This window comes from Pseudomyrmex gracilis, unplaced genomic scaffold (genome assembly GCF_002006095.1).
Source record: "Pseudomyrmex gracilis isolate BER0280 unplaced genomic scaffold, ASM200609v1 scaffold_787, whole genome shotgun sequence".
Classification (NCBI taxonomy): domain Eukaryota; kingdom Metazoa; phylum Arthropoda; class Insecta; order Hymenoptera; family Formicidae; genus Pseudomyrmex; species Pseudomyrmex gracilis.
In genome coordinates, this window is record NW_018021371.1 from 1 (window position 1) to 14,815 (window position 14,815).

General features: G+C 42.7%; 1 protein-coding gene across 1 annotated transcript in view; it reads left to right on the forward strand.

The window, feature by feature from the left end:
* Positions 1-2,097: 2,097 nt before the first annotated feature.
* LOC109861491 (DNA ligase 3) overlaps positions 2,098-14,815 on the forward strand; it is a gene marked incomplete at its 5' end in the record, with an annotated part of 33,798 nt that continues 21,080 nt past the window's right edge. Inside the window, 11 exons of the mRNA XM_020441165.1 lie at positions 2,098-2,253; positions 2,472-2,603; positions 2,734-2,813; positions 3,012-3,099; positions 3,165-3,242; positions 3,390-3,513; positions 3,649-3,719; positions 3,833-3,979; positions 4,109-4,699; positions 5,400-5,491; positions 6,319-6,424. Coding sequence (XP_020296754.1) covers positions 2,098-2,253; positions 2,472-2,603; positions 2,734-2,813; positions 3,012-3,099; positions 3,165-3,242; positions 3,390-3,513; positions 3,649-3,719; positions 3,833-3,979; positions 4,109-4,699; positions 5,400-5,491; positions 6,319-6,424 — 1,665 coding nt within the window. The remainder of the gene's footprint in view (positions 2,254-2,471; positions 2,604-2,733; positions 2,814-3,011; positions 3,100-3,164; positions 3,243-3,389; positions 3,514-3,648; positions 3,720-3,832; positions 3,980-4,108; positions 4,700-5,399; positions 5,492-6,318; positions 6,425-14,815) is intronic.

The following is a 14,815-nucleotide window of genomic DNA, read 5'->3' on the forward strand; positions in this document are numbered from 1 at the left end:
CGCGGTCGCGATTCTTCTATCTTCTTCTCTTCTTTTTAACAAACCGTCGTCGCCCGGTAACCGACAGTCGCGCCGATCGCGCGCCGTTCACGCGGCTCCCGCGACACATACGCGGTGACCCCCGCGTAACAATATATATATATATATATGTATATATATTATATATATATATATAATTTTTTTATAATTATAATTTAATAGATAAATTGAAAACGCGTAATATGTAACATAATTATTGTAACATTATATAATAAAATTATTGCATTGCATTTTTTATTTTAAACTAAAAAAATAGTTAATTCAAAAAACTTAACTATATCTTATGTTATAAAAATAACATTTTGAAACCTTTTAAATGCATCATTTTACGTGAATCGCCAAAAGCTGCAGATTCTGCTCGGTTTCTGTTGCCAATCTGCCGTTAGAGTGTGCGTGCGCAGATGTTGTTCGGTTTCTGCCAACAATCTGACGTCAAGTCATGTTAGCAGATCTTGCTCGGTTTCTGCAGCCAATCTGCTGTCAGATTTTGTGAGCAAGATCTGTTCGATTTTTGGCACCACTTTGTAGACTTAATCAATAATAACAACTTCTGTATCAGATTTGTAGCCTTTTTGTTGACAACAGGTGATAGCAGACACTTGCATGATCTGCTTTTGACAGACTTGGCTATCTGGGCACTTATAAGCATTTGACAGATTATTAAAAAGAAATGGCGTTAATGCATCGTATTAAAGATTTTGTTATTGAAAAGTAACTTTTGGGTTTTATTTCTTTGTTTTTTAACATTCTCGTGTAAAGAAATATTGAAAAACATTTTCCAAAAAAAAGGTAAAAAAAGACGCCAATCCCAATAGGTAAACTGTGAAAATATTGCACAAAAATGGCATCATGAATGACGACGATTTTGCAATAATTACACTAAAATGATTTGCCATAACGCAACAGTTTTGTCAGAATAAAATTTTGTAAATAATATTTGTCAAAAATTAGAAAAGAGTCGTTATGCATTTCCATAAGTATATACATGAATTAACTTGATTTCTTCATATGCAATTATATTTTTACATGTTTTAAACATCACATAGCTGAAATTTTTTTCTCAATTATTGAACAATTTTTTTTTAAACTTAATTTTGCAAACATACTGTTAAGATGATTCGCCATATCGTTATTGTTTTGCCGAAATAGTATTTGGAAATTAATTTTGCAAACAGTTACAAATATTTGATAAATGATCAATATTTTTACATCTATTTCGCAAAATATATCTACATAGTTGCAAATCAGAATTTTCATGTAAGATTTTGTCATATAATTTCATAATTGTTTTCCTATTGGGGAAGTACACGCACAAAACTTATTTTACAAAAGAAGTGATATTAAAAAGTAGCACCAAGTAAAATTTGGGATGTTATTACATTATTGGTAGAGAGAATAATATAGAATAGAGAGTATAACATAATTGTGTTAACAAAGAAAGAATTTACTGAATTTACTACTTTTTTGTAACAATAAACTAAACGGTTTCAGGAAAATCAAGAAGTTCAGGAGACTCAGCATAACTTTCTTTCCGTGAATAAACAAAAACTTTTTTAACATAAGAACTATTTAGAACTTGGTTAGAGATGTGACTGCGGTGCAGATGTGTGCTCCGAATGCTATAGAGAATTTTTGATAAAAAAAAGCGTAATTAGTGAGCATAGAGAAGGTAGTAGAGAATACGAAAAAAAGTATAGGTGATAATTTAAGATAATAAAGTAGGTAAAGAAATTAAATATAAGTGGAGAAATATAAGAAATAAGAAGGCGGTAAGGTGAGGATGCTCTTTCAGTGATTATTATGTTATGAAAAAACTGAATTTTACTTGTTTTAAGTAAAATATGTTTATTAATCTTGTTGCTTTTGTTCTTTTGTTTATTACATAAATAAATTTATTCATTACATAAATGAATAAATAAACAAATTGGAACAATAAACGTTATGTTTGATTGCTTTAAATATTGTTTTTAGTTTTTTTATTAAAACTGACTTTTTCATGTCACTTTTCTCTTAATTGTCTAATCTATTGAATATAATATACATAATTAATTAATTAAGGCAGAAGCGTGTACGTCCGTAGAAATGGCGATGCAAAAATGTCCAAACGGAATACTATCAGAGATCAAGTACGACGGCGAGCGGGTGCAAGTGCATAAAAACGGAAACGATTTTCGATACTTTAGTCGATCCTTGAAAGCGGTTATGCCGCATAAGGTAAATATTCAAGAATGATTAGAAAAACAACTCGTACAATATAATTCTGTGATTTCAAATTTAGACAGTAATCTCTGAATAAATGTCGCTAATTTTCTGGTCGATTTTGGAAAATTAATCAAAAGTCATTCGATTAATATAATTAACGTAAAAGTACATATAAGTTATAATAACACTTTTCTTTAACATATGGCAGAACTACTATTGCACTGTTTTAGGTAAATCTTTTTGCGGATTATATAGTGCAAGCTTTTCCCGATGGTGATGATCTGATCCTCGATTCTGAAGTTCTCATGGTTGACAACGAGACCGGGAAACCTTTACCCTTCGGCACTTTGGGGATTCATAAAGTAAGAATTTTATCTTCTGTTTCATAAAGTAAGAATTTTATCTTTTGTTATTTCTACATTTCTCGAGTGATAAAATAATTCTGTATCTAATAATATAACGTTAATGTTCTAAGTTGAATGTGTTTTACAGAAAGCTCAATTCAAAAACGCCAATGTGTGTCTGTTTATTTTTGACTGCTTATACTACAACGGCAAGATACTTATCGATAAGTAAGTATCAAATTCTGAAAATAAAAATAATCTCTTACATTTCTCTCTCTTTCTCTCTCTCTCTCTCTCTCTCTCTCTCTCTCTCTCTCTCTCTCTCTCTCTCTTTCTCTTATATTATTTTATATTGTTATTGTAAATTATCGTGTTGTAAATCAATATGGGTTTGGTACAATACAATTTTATTTTATTTCCTGGAAGATCTATACAAGAACGCAGAAACATCCTGAAAAATAGGATAACTGAAATACCGAACAGAATAATGTTATCCGAAGTTCATGAAGTACACGTAAGAAAAAAAACGATATTAAATTGTTATATTTGTAACAAATTGTTAGTCACGTTTTGTTTCAGAATTTGCGAGATCTGACAGAAAGGATCATACATATATTGAAAATGGATCACGAAGGTTTGGTTTTGAAAGACATCAATGTACGTGTAATTTTGATTCAATGAAAAAAAATTATAAAAATATTTCAAAAGTTTGTACTTGTACAAATTTTTCTTGCGAAAGCTATCTGCGATTTTTTTTGTTCTCTCATGGGATTGGATCGATATTTTCGTATCTCACGTTTCCAGAGCAAATACGAACCCGGTAAAAGACATTGGCTGAAGGTAAAGAAGGATTATTTGTGTGGCGGCGCAATGGCTGATAGCGCAGATCTCGTCGTGCTTGGTGCATGGTACGGCACAGGCAACAAAGGTTCGAGCGACATTTTATCATATTTCGGCGAATGAGATTTAAAATTTTAATAACTTTTCTTCTATAAATCTCTAATATTACTACATTTATTTCTCTCAAAACAAGACACATTTTATGTTTTATTTGTTCTTATAGGTGGTATTATGTCCATCTTCTTAATGGGTTGCTACGATGAAGAGCGTGATAAATGGTTAACCGTTACTAAAGTCAGTAAAATAATTATATAATTAAATTATATAAATTTTTTTATATAAATTTATTTTTATATATAACATACTCTTGAGTTAAATTTGTTTGTAAGTTCGTATCTATCATTCAGGTTCATACGGGACACGATGATTCCACTCTAACAGCTTTGCAAGACGAGCTCGATATGATAAAGATCGGCAAGGATGTAAACAAATTACCGAATTGGTTGCTTGCCAACAAATCTATGGTACCAGATTTTATAGCAAGAGATCCTAAGGTGAGTGAGTGAAAAAACACAATATATCTTTGTACAATGATTAAACAGGTTAACAAAAGACATATCTTTGCTTTTATTATAAGATTCCTCTAAAATAGATATTTTTTTTTATTTTAATGTGAAAAACAGAAACAGCTAGTTTGGGAAATAACAGGAGCTGAATTTACGAACCAGGGAGTACACACCGCGGATATTAGTATTCGATTTCCACGCGTGACGCGGATTCGCCGCGACAAAGACTGGTCCACAGCCACCACACTGAACGAGTTGCGTAAACTCTTTCAAAAAAAGCCTGACTCCATCGATTTCAGTCTCTTGCTCAAAAAGGATTTCAAGGACATTTCAAAAAAGAAACAGTCCATTCTCAGTACACTTCCAAAGAAATCGGAGAACGCGAAAAGAGGAGCAAGCTCACCAAGCGAACCATCGACGAGTTTTGCAATCGGAGAAGGAACATTCTTCCAGAATACTTTAGATGATCCAGAGTCGCACATTACAGAAAAATTCGCGAAAAAACGAAAGAGAAATAGATATATAAAAAACTTTGACAGTGTCGAAAGTACTCAGTTGAAGACAAAAAAATTAAAATTCGTGTGTGGCAAGATAGAAGAGAAAACAGAAAAAGATAGCTTTACTGCTGAAAGAAACACAAAAGAATCGTTTGAATTGTCGAAAGAAACTTCGGATTCGGACGTCGAAGATATTGACGTCGAGGATATTGTAAGTATAATAATGTGTATACATGTGTGTATAAAAACGTGTCTTGGTTCAAAACATAATTTATTTATCATTGTGTTATCATTTTTTCACGAAACACAGTGAAAAAAAAGTAAAAATGTTTTATTGCAAATTTTATTTAAACATAAGTTTTTTAATGAACATTTATTTTATTGATTTTTCCTTTCGCGCTATTTTGTGTTTCACGATGTAGAAATTACATTTTTTTCAATGAATAATGTTGACGTTGAAGATTTTGCGTACTACATATTCTTTTTTGTACTTTTCGAAGATTTGTCATAAAATGTGATAAATGTTGCAACATGATGTTACCTTGTCTCTCGCTGAAACTTGTCTTACGACTGTTTATCAGTGATCTTTTGTACGTACGAAGAGCTGTTTCTTCTGGGAATTCAGTTTATTCCTATTTGTAACATTGAAACATCGTTACGCTCTTTTTCCTCTCTTTCTCTTTCTCTCTTTCTGTTTCTCTTTCTTCATTACTTTCGCAATTCTACATTTTTTACACAATACTATTTACTGTTACTTATTTATTTAAGTAATATATTATTTGCATATATATTTGTGGTTATAATATTTTATAGTAAAAATGGCTGTGATTTTTTTTTAATTCAAATTTGGAGTGTACTTTTTTATATTGTCTTTTGTGTTTTTTTCTTTTATTGCAAAATTTATCACGCAGGAATCCAACAACATTCTGCAATACGTGCGAGCGAGTTTTGCACCTGGGTTCGACAATACAAGACGGAAGTATGCCCATAGAATACTTCAAATGTATCCTTTCTCTACTACAATTTTTTTATGCAATGATAATTCAAGTCTAGAAGATTGTATTATCTCTATGTTCACATTACATGAATGCGATTTTATAGAAGCCCTACGATTTTCCACTCGTTTCCGATAATTTCATAAATTTTTATCGCTCTCCCTTCCTTTCTCTCCCTCCACTAACTTCTGATTCTTCGATCGATTTTCGAAGTAACACGACGTCGACGCTGCATTACGAAAGAAGTTGCATTATCTACCTTGTAACGCACATTTTCTGCTTTTGGCAGTATTAACAGTAAAACACAGTTCGGGTCTTATTTATAATTTTTCTTAAAAAATATTCTTACAGACGTGTGTAAATTGCAAATTTATATCGCACATCTTCTATTTTAATATTCGAATTTTCAATACATTTAGACAATAGAATACGAGATACAAATAATTATATAATACTTGAAATATCCATAATCTTCTTTATACATTAGAAGCAACTAACCATCGAGTATCCATCGAAACACACGTAGCACGACTCAATACAAACCAGATCTATGACTCTTCGAGTGAGTTACAATAATCAGATATTGCATTAGTTTTTGTATAGAATTTGTATTTGTCCTTCTGTACGTCACGGGAATTGTTCATTTATCAGTTATACTACCCGCGGTGTGTCGTTAGAAAATCGGTTCCTGTAACATTTCCTCAACGATGGAATTCCACTTTTCCTCGTACGACCGCGTTGTCATTCTCGTGGGATGACTTTAAAGCCGATGTTTACTGTGACAAACGAACACGCGATATTTTCTCTTTAACGCAAAAGGTTAAAATAACGTTAGACTCGGCGGCACGTTAGTGAACATACCGGAGAACAAATCCATAATGACGACGATGACTCACATCATTCACACACGCACGGAAATTCCATCCACGGTTGTCCACGAGGTGAGTTTGAACTAGTTTTGATGACATGTAAGCACACGTGCGCTCCGAGATTGTAACTCACGATTGCGGAAAACGGGAGGAAACAGTTTGAAACAAGATGTTCAATTTTGCGTAAAAAGTTTTTCGCGCTTTAAATATTTCTTTTTAGTCGGAGAAAAAATAGATATAATATTTCATGTTTTTACATATTTTTACGAAAAAATTTTATTGCACTTTTTGTGCATATCGATTTATATTTATTTATTGGTGCACATTAATATATAAACCTAGACTGCGTAAGTCTATACTATATATAGTGTAAACCGTTTTTTCAGTTAAATAACAAAAAATGCCTTGTATTAGATAGTTACTATTAATAAATGTTTACTTGTCAATGCAGAAATAATGTTCTAAAATTAATAGATAATGTGTGACAGAGAGAGAATTATCTTATATTTTGTATATTAATATTTATATAAATTTATATTAATTATTAATTTCCAATTTACCTGCAACAACATTTACAAATTATAATTAAGTAGTATAAAAAGACTTTTTATTTACATTGTGTTTATTGACTTCTTTTAATTTATATTAATTTGAAATTTCAATGTTGAATTATTGAATATGTTTATTGATTTATAATTTACTTTTAAAAGAAAAACTTGTTCATATAATTCAGCTTTTCGTAACTTTATCGAGAAAACTGTTGTTTTTGTTTTTATTTCTACCGAAAGACACACGTTGTACCACTTAAAGACGTTCTCCGACTACAGTGGTTAGCAACCTAAATACAGTGGTTAGCAACCTAAAATATCTCTTCTCATGAGTAAGTTTGTACTGCTGTAACAAAGTTAAGTTGAGCTATTCAGCACTGCTAAGACCCGCTTACTCTGCGCAGAAGTTCAAAAATAGCTGCAGTACACATAAATCCAGCAAAACAAAAAAAAAACAAAAAAAAGCTACAGTTTGAAAACAAGGGTTGCTTGCCATATTATTCAAAATCGTGTTTTAATTAAGACACTCTCCGCTACTACATACTTGTTTTTTAAAAAAATCCTACAAAAATTGTCGTCAGTAACTTTAAAAAACCCCACTTCACAAAGGCTCAGCATAGGAAATCCATGTTAAAAATTGAAACTTAAATCTTCCATATTTTGGAATTTAACATTGCTACCCCTATTATCCAAAAAGGCTACGTATAAATAAGATCATAAACTATGTATATCGCAAATTTAAAGAAAATCCTAGGAAAATCAATAATTCGGAGAACGTCCTTAAGTCGTTATCCGAAAAAATATATCGAGTTATTCAATTCAGCTGCGACGTAAAGATTTAATGCATACGTAGCGGAGGAGCGGGAGATATAGAGTCTTAAACGGATTAATACCGCGACCATTACCATCGCCACCCGGTGTTTAGCACTTTCCGTATCCTGGGAAGCAAGTTGTCAGCCCGATTAATCGTCAGTACTAATTACCGGCTCGTTCGTTTGCTCGCTCGCTCGCGCTATTTTCCGCGCCACAGCGACTGCAGCAACATATTTGCAAGCAATTGTGGTCTTGTTAACGTGAGTTTGCATTAACAGATGATGTTATTAATCGCGATAAACTTCACTGACTACTAATTATAATGTAACTTGTTGAATTTAGTTAAAAAAGAAGCACTTCGATTTTTATTTTTTAATTTATATGAAAGCGCAGATGAAATAAGAGTTTCTCGATAAATTATATTAAGGTAGTATTTGCACAAAATGAGTTTTTTAAAAATATACCAAAATTTGGAATACAAGTAAATATAAGTGCTCTCTATGTTGTTATGCAATTAGAAATTTATAGACCGTCTAGTTTTGCAGTAATTGTAATTAAAATGTGTAGTTTTAACACGTTATGCATATACGCAACTCAAGTTAACATTAGATTTTTAATTATAATATCCATATAATTCTTAAGATTATTATAAAATATGAGTATCATATAGAACAGACATATACAAATATTATAAAAAAGTTTCAAAATTGTTAACCGTTTAGTTTAGAAAATGTAATTAAACAAAGTGCGTAACCACCTACGAGTTTTCTCTTTAATAAATTGCCTTTTATGTCTTAATTGAAGTCATTTTCACTGTTTACCGTATAAATACGCACAAATACACAGCGTCAAAGTTTTAGGGTTAACGCAATGGTGCTACATCTTTATTATTTTGATATATGTACAGTAGGGAGCACCATATCGTGCGGCTCCAGGGGAAGTATTTTTCGGGAATTTCTCCTTTGACTGCTTCTACTATCGCGCGTCGTTCTCCTTCGATCTCTGCCAGCAACCCGAGATCGAAGGAGAGCAGCGCGCAGTAATAGGAGCAGCTAGAAAAAAAATTTCCGAGAAATACTTCCTCTGGAGCCGCATGATATGGTGCTCCCTACTGTATATCATATACAAGAATCTTAGAGTGTATAGGTTAGATTAGGTTGGTGAGGGTGCGCTGCGCTCGGGCGTCTCCAGCGGACGTTGGCGGCGAGAGTTATCTACGTTTATCGGACGGTGTCTGGGGTGATAGCAGGGATGCTGGCCGGTATTCCATCCGTCGAGCTATAGGCCCAGTATCTCAGGGTGTACCGCGAAATGCGAGTGGAACTCTTTGATGAAGGTGCAGGCAATCTCCGTAAAAACGCGCGTACGAAAATGGTAACACAGTGGCAAACCCGTGTTGGTAACTCTATCTTGCCCGGATCAGACGTTAAGACAACACTTCGCCCGTTATTGGGCGAGTGGATCAGTAGACCTCGCGGGGCGACCTAACTGACTTTCCGGACGACGCAGATGCTCACCGGGCACGCGTGCTTCGATGAGTATCTGCATAGGATCGGTAAAACTCAGAATCCAGCGAGCTGGCACTGTGATGCTATTGATTCAGTCCATCACACGTTGGTTGTCTACCCGACATGAGACGCGGAGCGCCGCGAATTGTATCGAGAAATCGGGTGAGACTTGTCGCTGCCTGCGATGTTCCGCGACATGTTAGGTAGCGTGGACAAGTGGAAGGCGGTCGTCACTTTCTGCGAGAAAGTGGTCTCACCAAGAAAATGGCCGAACGAAAAAGAGAGCTAGCGAAGAGGCATAACATCCTTGCAAAAAAACCATCGCTGAAGACGAAATGAGTCTCTCCGAGTCCTTGGATTCGTGAGGTTCTCTAAAAGAATCCGGTGGTACTAGAGATACCAACAGCATCTGCAAAGGTGCCCGTACAACCAAAGAAGAGAAGCATAGGGTATTTCACCATCATTATCATGCTCGGCTTTTTTTTTGTTTGCGCAAGGGAAATGCTGTTATGCATACCCTGGCCCAGACTGACAGGCTCACAGTGTGAGCCAGGGTAGTGTGAGACTCGCCCTCCAAATAGGAGGGAATACCCATTAAAACCTCTGTGGTGTCCGCCTGCCGCCCTATTTGGACTGCCCCGGTACCTCGTTAGAACAATCCGGGACAGTCCGTGAAGACATGGGCTTGCGCCCCGCTCCACTATGGAGAAGAAAAGGGTAACGCCATTTTCCCCTCTTCCCCTGCGACGGAGCGAGGGGACATACCTCAACTCCGCCACCGTTGAGGAACTGCGTGCAATGAGGGGAAAAACATTCTCTCTGCGGTTCCCGGGTCCAACACCACCCCTTTAATGGTAGACCCACCTTCCACTAACCGGATTTCACTCACAAGAGGGAGGTCCGCTCTAGACCAACAAAAGAGGACAACCGGTCTCAGCATGTCCTTTGTCCTCGTGTCCCCATACGGGAGAGAAGAGCGGGAAGTTGGGCTTGACTGAGACCGGGCCCGCAACACAAGGTAAAACGGCCTGGACCGTAGCAAAAAGAGACAGGCACGGCCATCTTTATATCTGGTGCCTCCTGCAGATACACGGAGGGGCGGCTCCCCAGATTCTTGGGGAAAGTCCCGCCGGAACCAAATAGAGCCGCGTCCTCCCCCCTCCTCACAAAGGATTGATTGTAGGCACGGCAGCCCCCCGACTGATAGAGGAGCATAACGCCCCATCCATTCGGTGAGAGGACTCCCGGCCCATCTCACGCAGAGGAGACACCCCTCTCTCTCCTCATTGCAGCCGGCCGCCTTGTGCCCCGGCCGACCACAGCGATAACACAGATCGCTGCGGTCAATCGAGCTGGAGCACCGAGCCCTGCATTGCCTAGGCTGAAAACACCTGTAGCACTGCAGGAGGCGGGGGCGAAGTGCACGCACCCTCGCTATCACCCAGCCCACCGGAAACTTGCCCTCTTTAACCGCCTTAGCCGCCGCCTCAACTGAGCAGCAAACCAAAGCGGTCCCACTCCTGGACGGGGAGTGACGCAGAGATATTACCCTAACGCCTTCCCCGCCGCCAACCTCCCGCGCAAAACCCTTGCGGAGCTCATCCTCAGTAATAAACTCATCCAATACCAAAATCAAAACTTCCACGTTCCGGGATAGACGAGCCATCATGCTCGACTTAACCTAACTTTTTTTTTAACCCAGGGGAAATGCATTATGCACACCCTACCCCACCGAGGTGGGATGAGGTAGTGTGGGACTCCCCCCGCCAGAGCTCACCCTGGCGAGGTATACCCACTAAAACTTTTAAAACGGCCGTTTGCTGCCTATTGAGACGCACCTTGGAACCTCTAGGGCAGAATCCGGAGTAACGCCGGTAGGCTGGGGGCCTAACTGGGCCCCACTCCTTGGGATGAGGAGCAAGCTCCTCCGCGACAAAAGGAGGGGGCCATAACCTCCATCGTCTGCAGGTCGAGTGCAATGAGGGGTTAAACTAAACCTCTCTCAGCCCCAGGTCAAACGCCGAAGCGGATCTGTCTCCTTTCGTAATGACTTTCTTCGACTCGAGGGAGACCCTTCCCCCACACCGCGCCCAGTCTCCGTCAAACTAAGCCCCAACTAAAGCTTGAAGCAACGGAGACCAGGCTTTATCTTCTTGGGCCCCGTGTGTCTCAAAAGGGCAGCAAGGGTCAGCCCCGCCTGGGTCTTTTTAGGCTGAGACCCTGGGGGCACCGTCTTGGGTGCCGGCGGAACCGGGGTCGGTTCCTTGGAACCGGAGGGACTAGGCCCCCCGGAACTAGAGGGAGCCTGAGCCCCACCCGTCACCAACGGGGTGGTAATTGGAGAGGATGGGGTAGCCGAAACCCCTAGAGGTTCGGTTTTCATTTTCTCTTCGGCCGCGCCGGGGGCTGCCCCCTCAGGAGGAAACTTCCCGGCCGACCGCCGCCTTGCCCGGAAACGCCCTGTGCCAGCTGCGCCGGCGTCGCGAACGTTGTCGCGAGGCCGCCGACGCGGGCAGGTGGGGGTTGGCACCTAGGCCTTCCCACAACACATGACGGGCTTTTTGGCCCAGGTCCGCGCACAACAGACACCGCGGCTCGGGTGCCGTGCACTGCCGCAGAATATGGCTCGTCAGACCGCATCGGAAGCAGACTTCCGAGCGATCCTTTTCGGAAACGGGGCAAAACTGCCCCACATATCACGCGCGCAGGCAGCGGTAACACCGGAGGGGGCGAGCTTGGAGCGCCTCCACGCGCGCCATCACTCACCCCAGCCTGACCTTCCCGGCAGTAGCCAGCCGCTTGGCCGCTGAAATTGGGCACTGGACCCAGATCGTCCTTAGTCCGGAGGGAAGAGCCCGAAGCTCACCCAAGCGGATTTTTCCCTCTGGACAGTCGCTCTCTAAGGCAAGCGCCGCCACCACGTCCTCGCGGGAGACCGTACCGTCGATTCCCCGCACCTGGATATTCTCGGAACTCGAGGGGCGGCGGATCCTAACCCTAGTCCCCGCGAGGACTCCTTTCATTTTTGCAGCCAAGGCATCAGCCTTGGCTACCATGTCCGGACCGGGAACTTGGATCATCAAGTGTCTGGTAATTGTTCGTCGGGAGCGCACCTCCCGAATCCCTAAGGGTTCGAGAGATATCGCCATACGGTACCTCTTCACGGCCTCAAAGAGGTCGATCGAAGCGGTCGGGTCTCGGGCCACCACAATTGGAGCAGTCGTGGGGGTTCGGAGCCTGACTCGCCGCTTCTTCTTTGCCATCTTCTGGGATGGTTCCCTCGAAGGGGAAGCCTCAAGAGTAGGTCGGGTCGCAGGGGCCAAGGCTCCAGACGGATCCGCCATCTTTTTCTTGGTCTTGCGGCCGACCACCGTAGACCACGTGTCCGCCGCCTCTGACGGAGTCAACGGGCACGGGTCCACAACCTTCTGCGGCGCTCGGAAATACGGAGCGGCCGAAGGACGAACACCGGCTGAAGCCGTTGGTTTCGCCCGCCGCCCGGAAACCGAGCGCAAACGCGTACCCGCTCCTTTGCGAGTACGCGAATTTTCCTCACTCATCCGTCCCGCCGCAGGAGGGGAAGGAGACGACGGCATGTTGATCTTTGCCTGCAAAACAGCCACCGATATAGGCTGGGGGCCTAACTGGGCTCCACTCCTTTGAGTGAGGAGTACTCTCTTCCACGACGAAGGAAGGGGCCGTAATCCTACCTCCGCCGTCCGCAGGCCAATGAGGGGTTAAACTCCCTCTCGGCCCCAGGTCAAACGCCGAAGCGGACCTGCCCCCTTTACTAATGACCTCCCTCGGCACGAAGGAGGCCCTCCCCCCAAACCACGCCCAGCCATCGCCAGGCCAAGCCCCAACTAGGGCTTGGAGCAACGAGGACCGGGCTTTGCCTTCTTAGCCTCCGTGTGTCCAAGAAGGGCAGCAAGAGCCAGCCCCGCTTGGGTCTTCTTGGGTTGAGACCCTGGGGGCACCGTCTTGAGTGCCGGCGGTGATGACGCCGCCGAAACTAAGGTCGGCTCTTTAGAACCGAAGGGACCAGATCCCCCGGAACCAGAGGGAGCCGGAGCCCCACCCTTCACCAACGGGGTAATGGTTGTGGGCACGGCAACCCTCCGACCGATGGCCGAGCACTGAGCCCTACCTATTCGGTGGGAGGATTCCCGGCCGGCTTCTTCGCAAAGGGGACACCCATCCTTCTCATTACAGCCGGCCGCTCTGTGCCCCGACCGACCATAGCGATAACACAGATTGCTGCGGTCGACCTGGCTGGAGCACTGAGCCTTGCAACACTCAGGTTGGAAACACCTGTAACACTGCAGGGGGCGGAAACGGAGTGGACGCACTCTCGTCACCATTTACCCTACCGGCAGGTTACTTTCTTTAACCGCCGTCTCAACAGAGCAGCAAACCAAAACGGTCTTACTCCTAGACGGAGAATGACGCAGGAATAACACCCTAACGTCATTCCCGCTGCAAAACTCCCGCACGAAACCATTGTGCAGGTCCTCCGCGGAAGTAAACTCGTCCAATCCCGAAACCAAAATCTCCACGTTCCGGGATGGACGAGCCACCTTTACCTTTTCAGGAAGGATCTCTTTGAGCTTGGAGGCGAGGAGATCAGCCCTAGATTTGCGGTCTTCTTCCCTCACCTCCATCAGCAGGTATGGTTCGACGAACCCTTAAGACACCTGCCTGTGTGCCTTCTTCGTTCATCTAAGGGAAGGCCCGGTACCCGTGTGTAAGGATTCAATCCTAGGCCCTCCCTCGAGCTAAGTCCATCCCGTCGGAGGAGGACTCTGCGTCCTTCCCCTATCATCAAGGGTCTCGACGGCACAGCGGGACACACGCCGCGCCGTCCCATCTCCGGAATCGCGTGCAGGACGAGCCAGAATCCCCACCCCGGTTCGTCACGATCCCCGCACCAGGTACACTTCCTCCCCGGGTGACGAGTTCACCCGGAGAAGCTGTTGCGATTCCCTCTCGTCCTAAGTAATTGCCCCGCTGGGGCGGCGAGCTGACGGGAGAGCCGGCTCTCCCAACGCACACCGCCCCAGCACCTCTCCCCACTAAGAGCGGGGAGGGGACCGATATCAGGAGGGGCTCCTGTTTGGACCCCGGGATCGCGCGCGAGAGGCGGGGGCCCTGCACCCCACCCGCACGCGCCCCGGAGGTCCCCCTTGAGAAAGAGGGGCTCTCTCCCTCTCTCTCTCTCTGCGGCCTCTTTCTGCTTCATAACACCAGGGCAGAAGGAGATCACAGCCTTCCACTCTTCCTCATCCCTGGAGGCAAGAGCCTTCATCAGGCCCTCCAGGGAGAAGTCCTGCCCTATCTTGGCGGCCAACTCTCGACGCTCACCGGACCACTTTGGACACTCTTCCACAGTGTGGCCCGTCGAGTCGTTGGCCGTCCCGCATTCATGGCACTGAGCCGTCGGCTCCTTACCTATTCGACAGAGGTACTCACCAAAGCATCCATGCCCGGTGAGCACCTGCGTCACACGGTAGGTGAGGCGCCCGACTTCCTTTTCCAACCACACTTAAAGGTGGGGTCGGACAAGCCTGAATCTAACCGTTTTTTTTTTTTTTTTT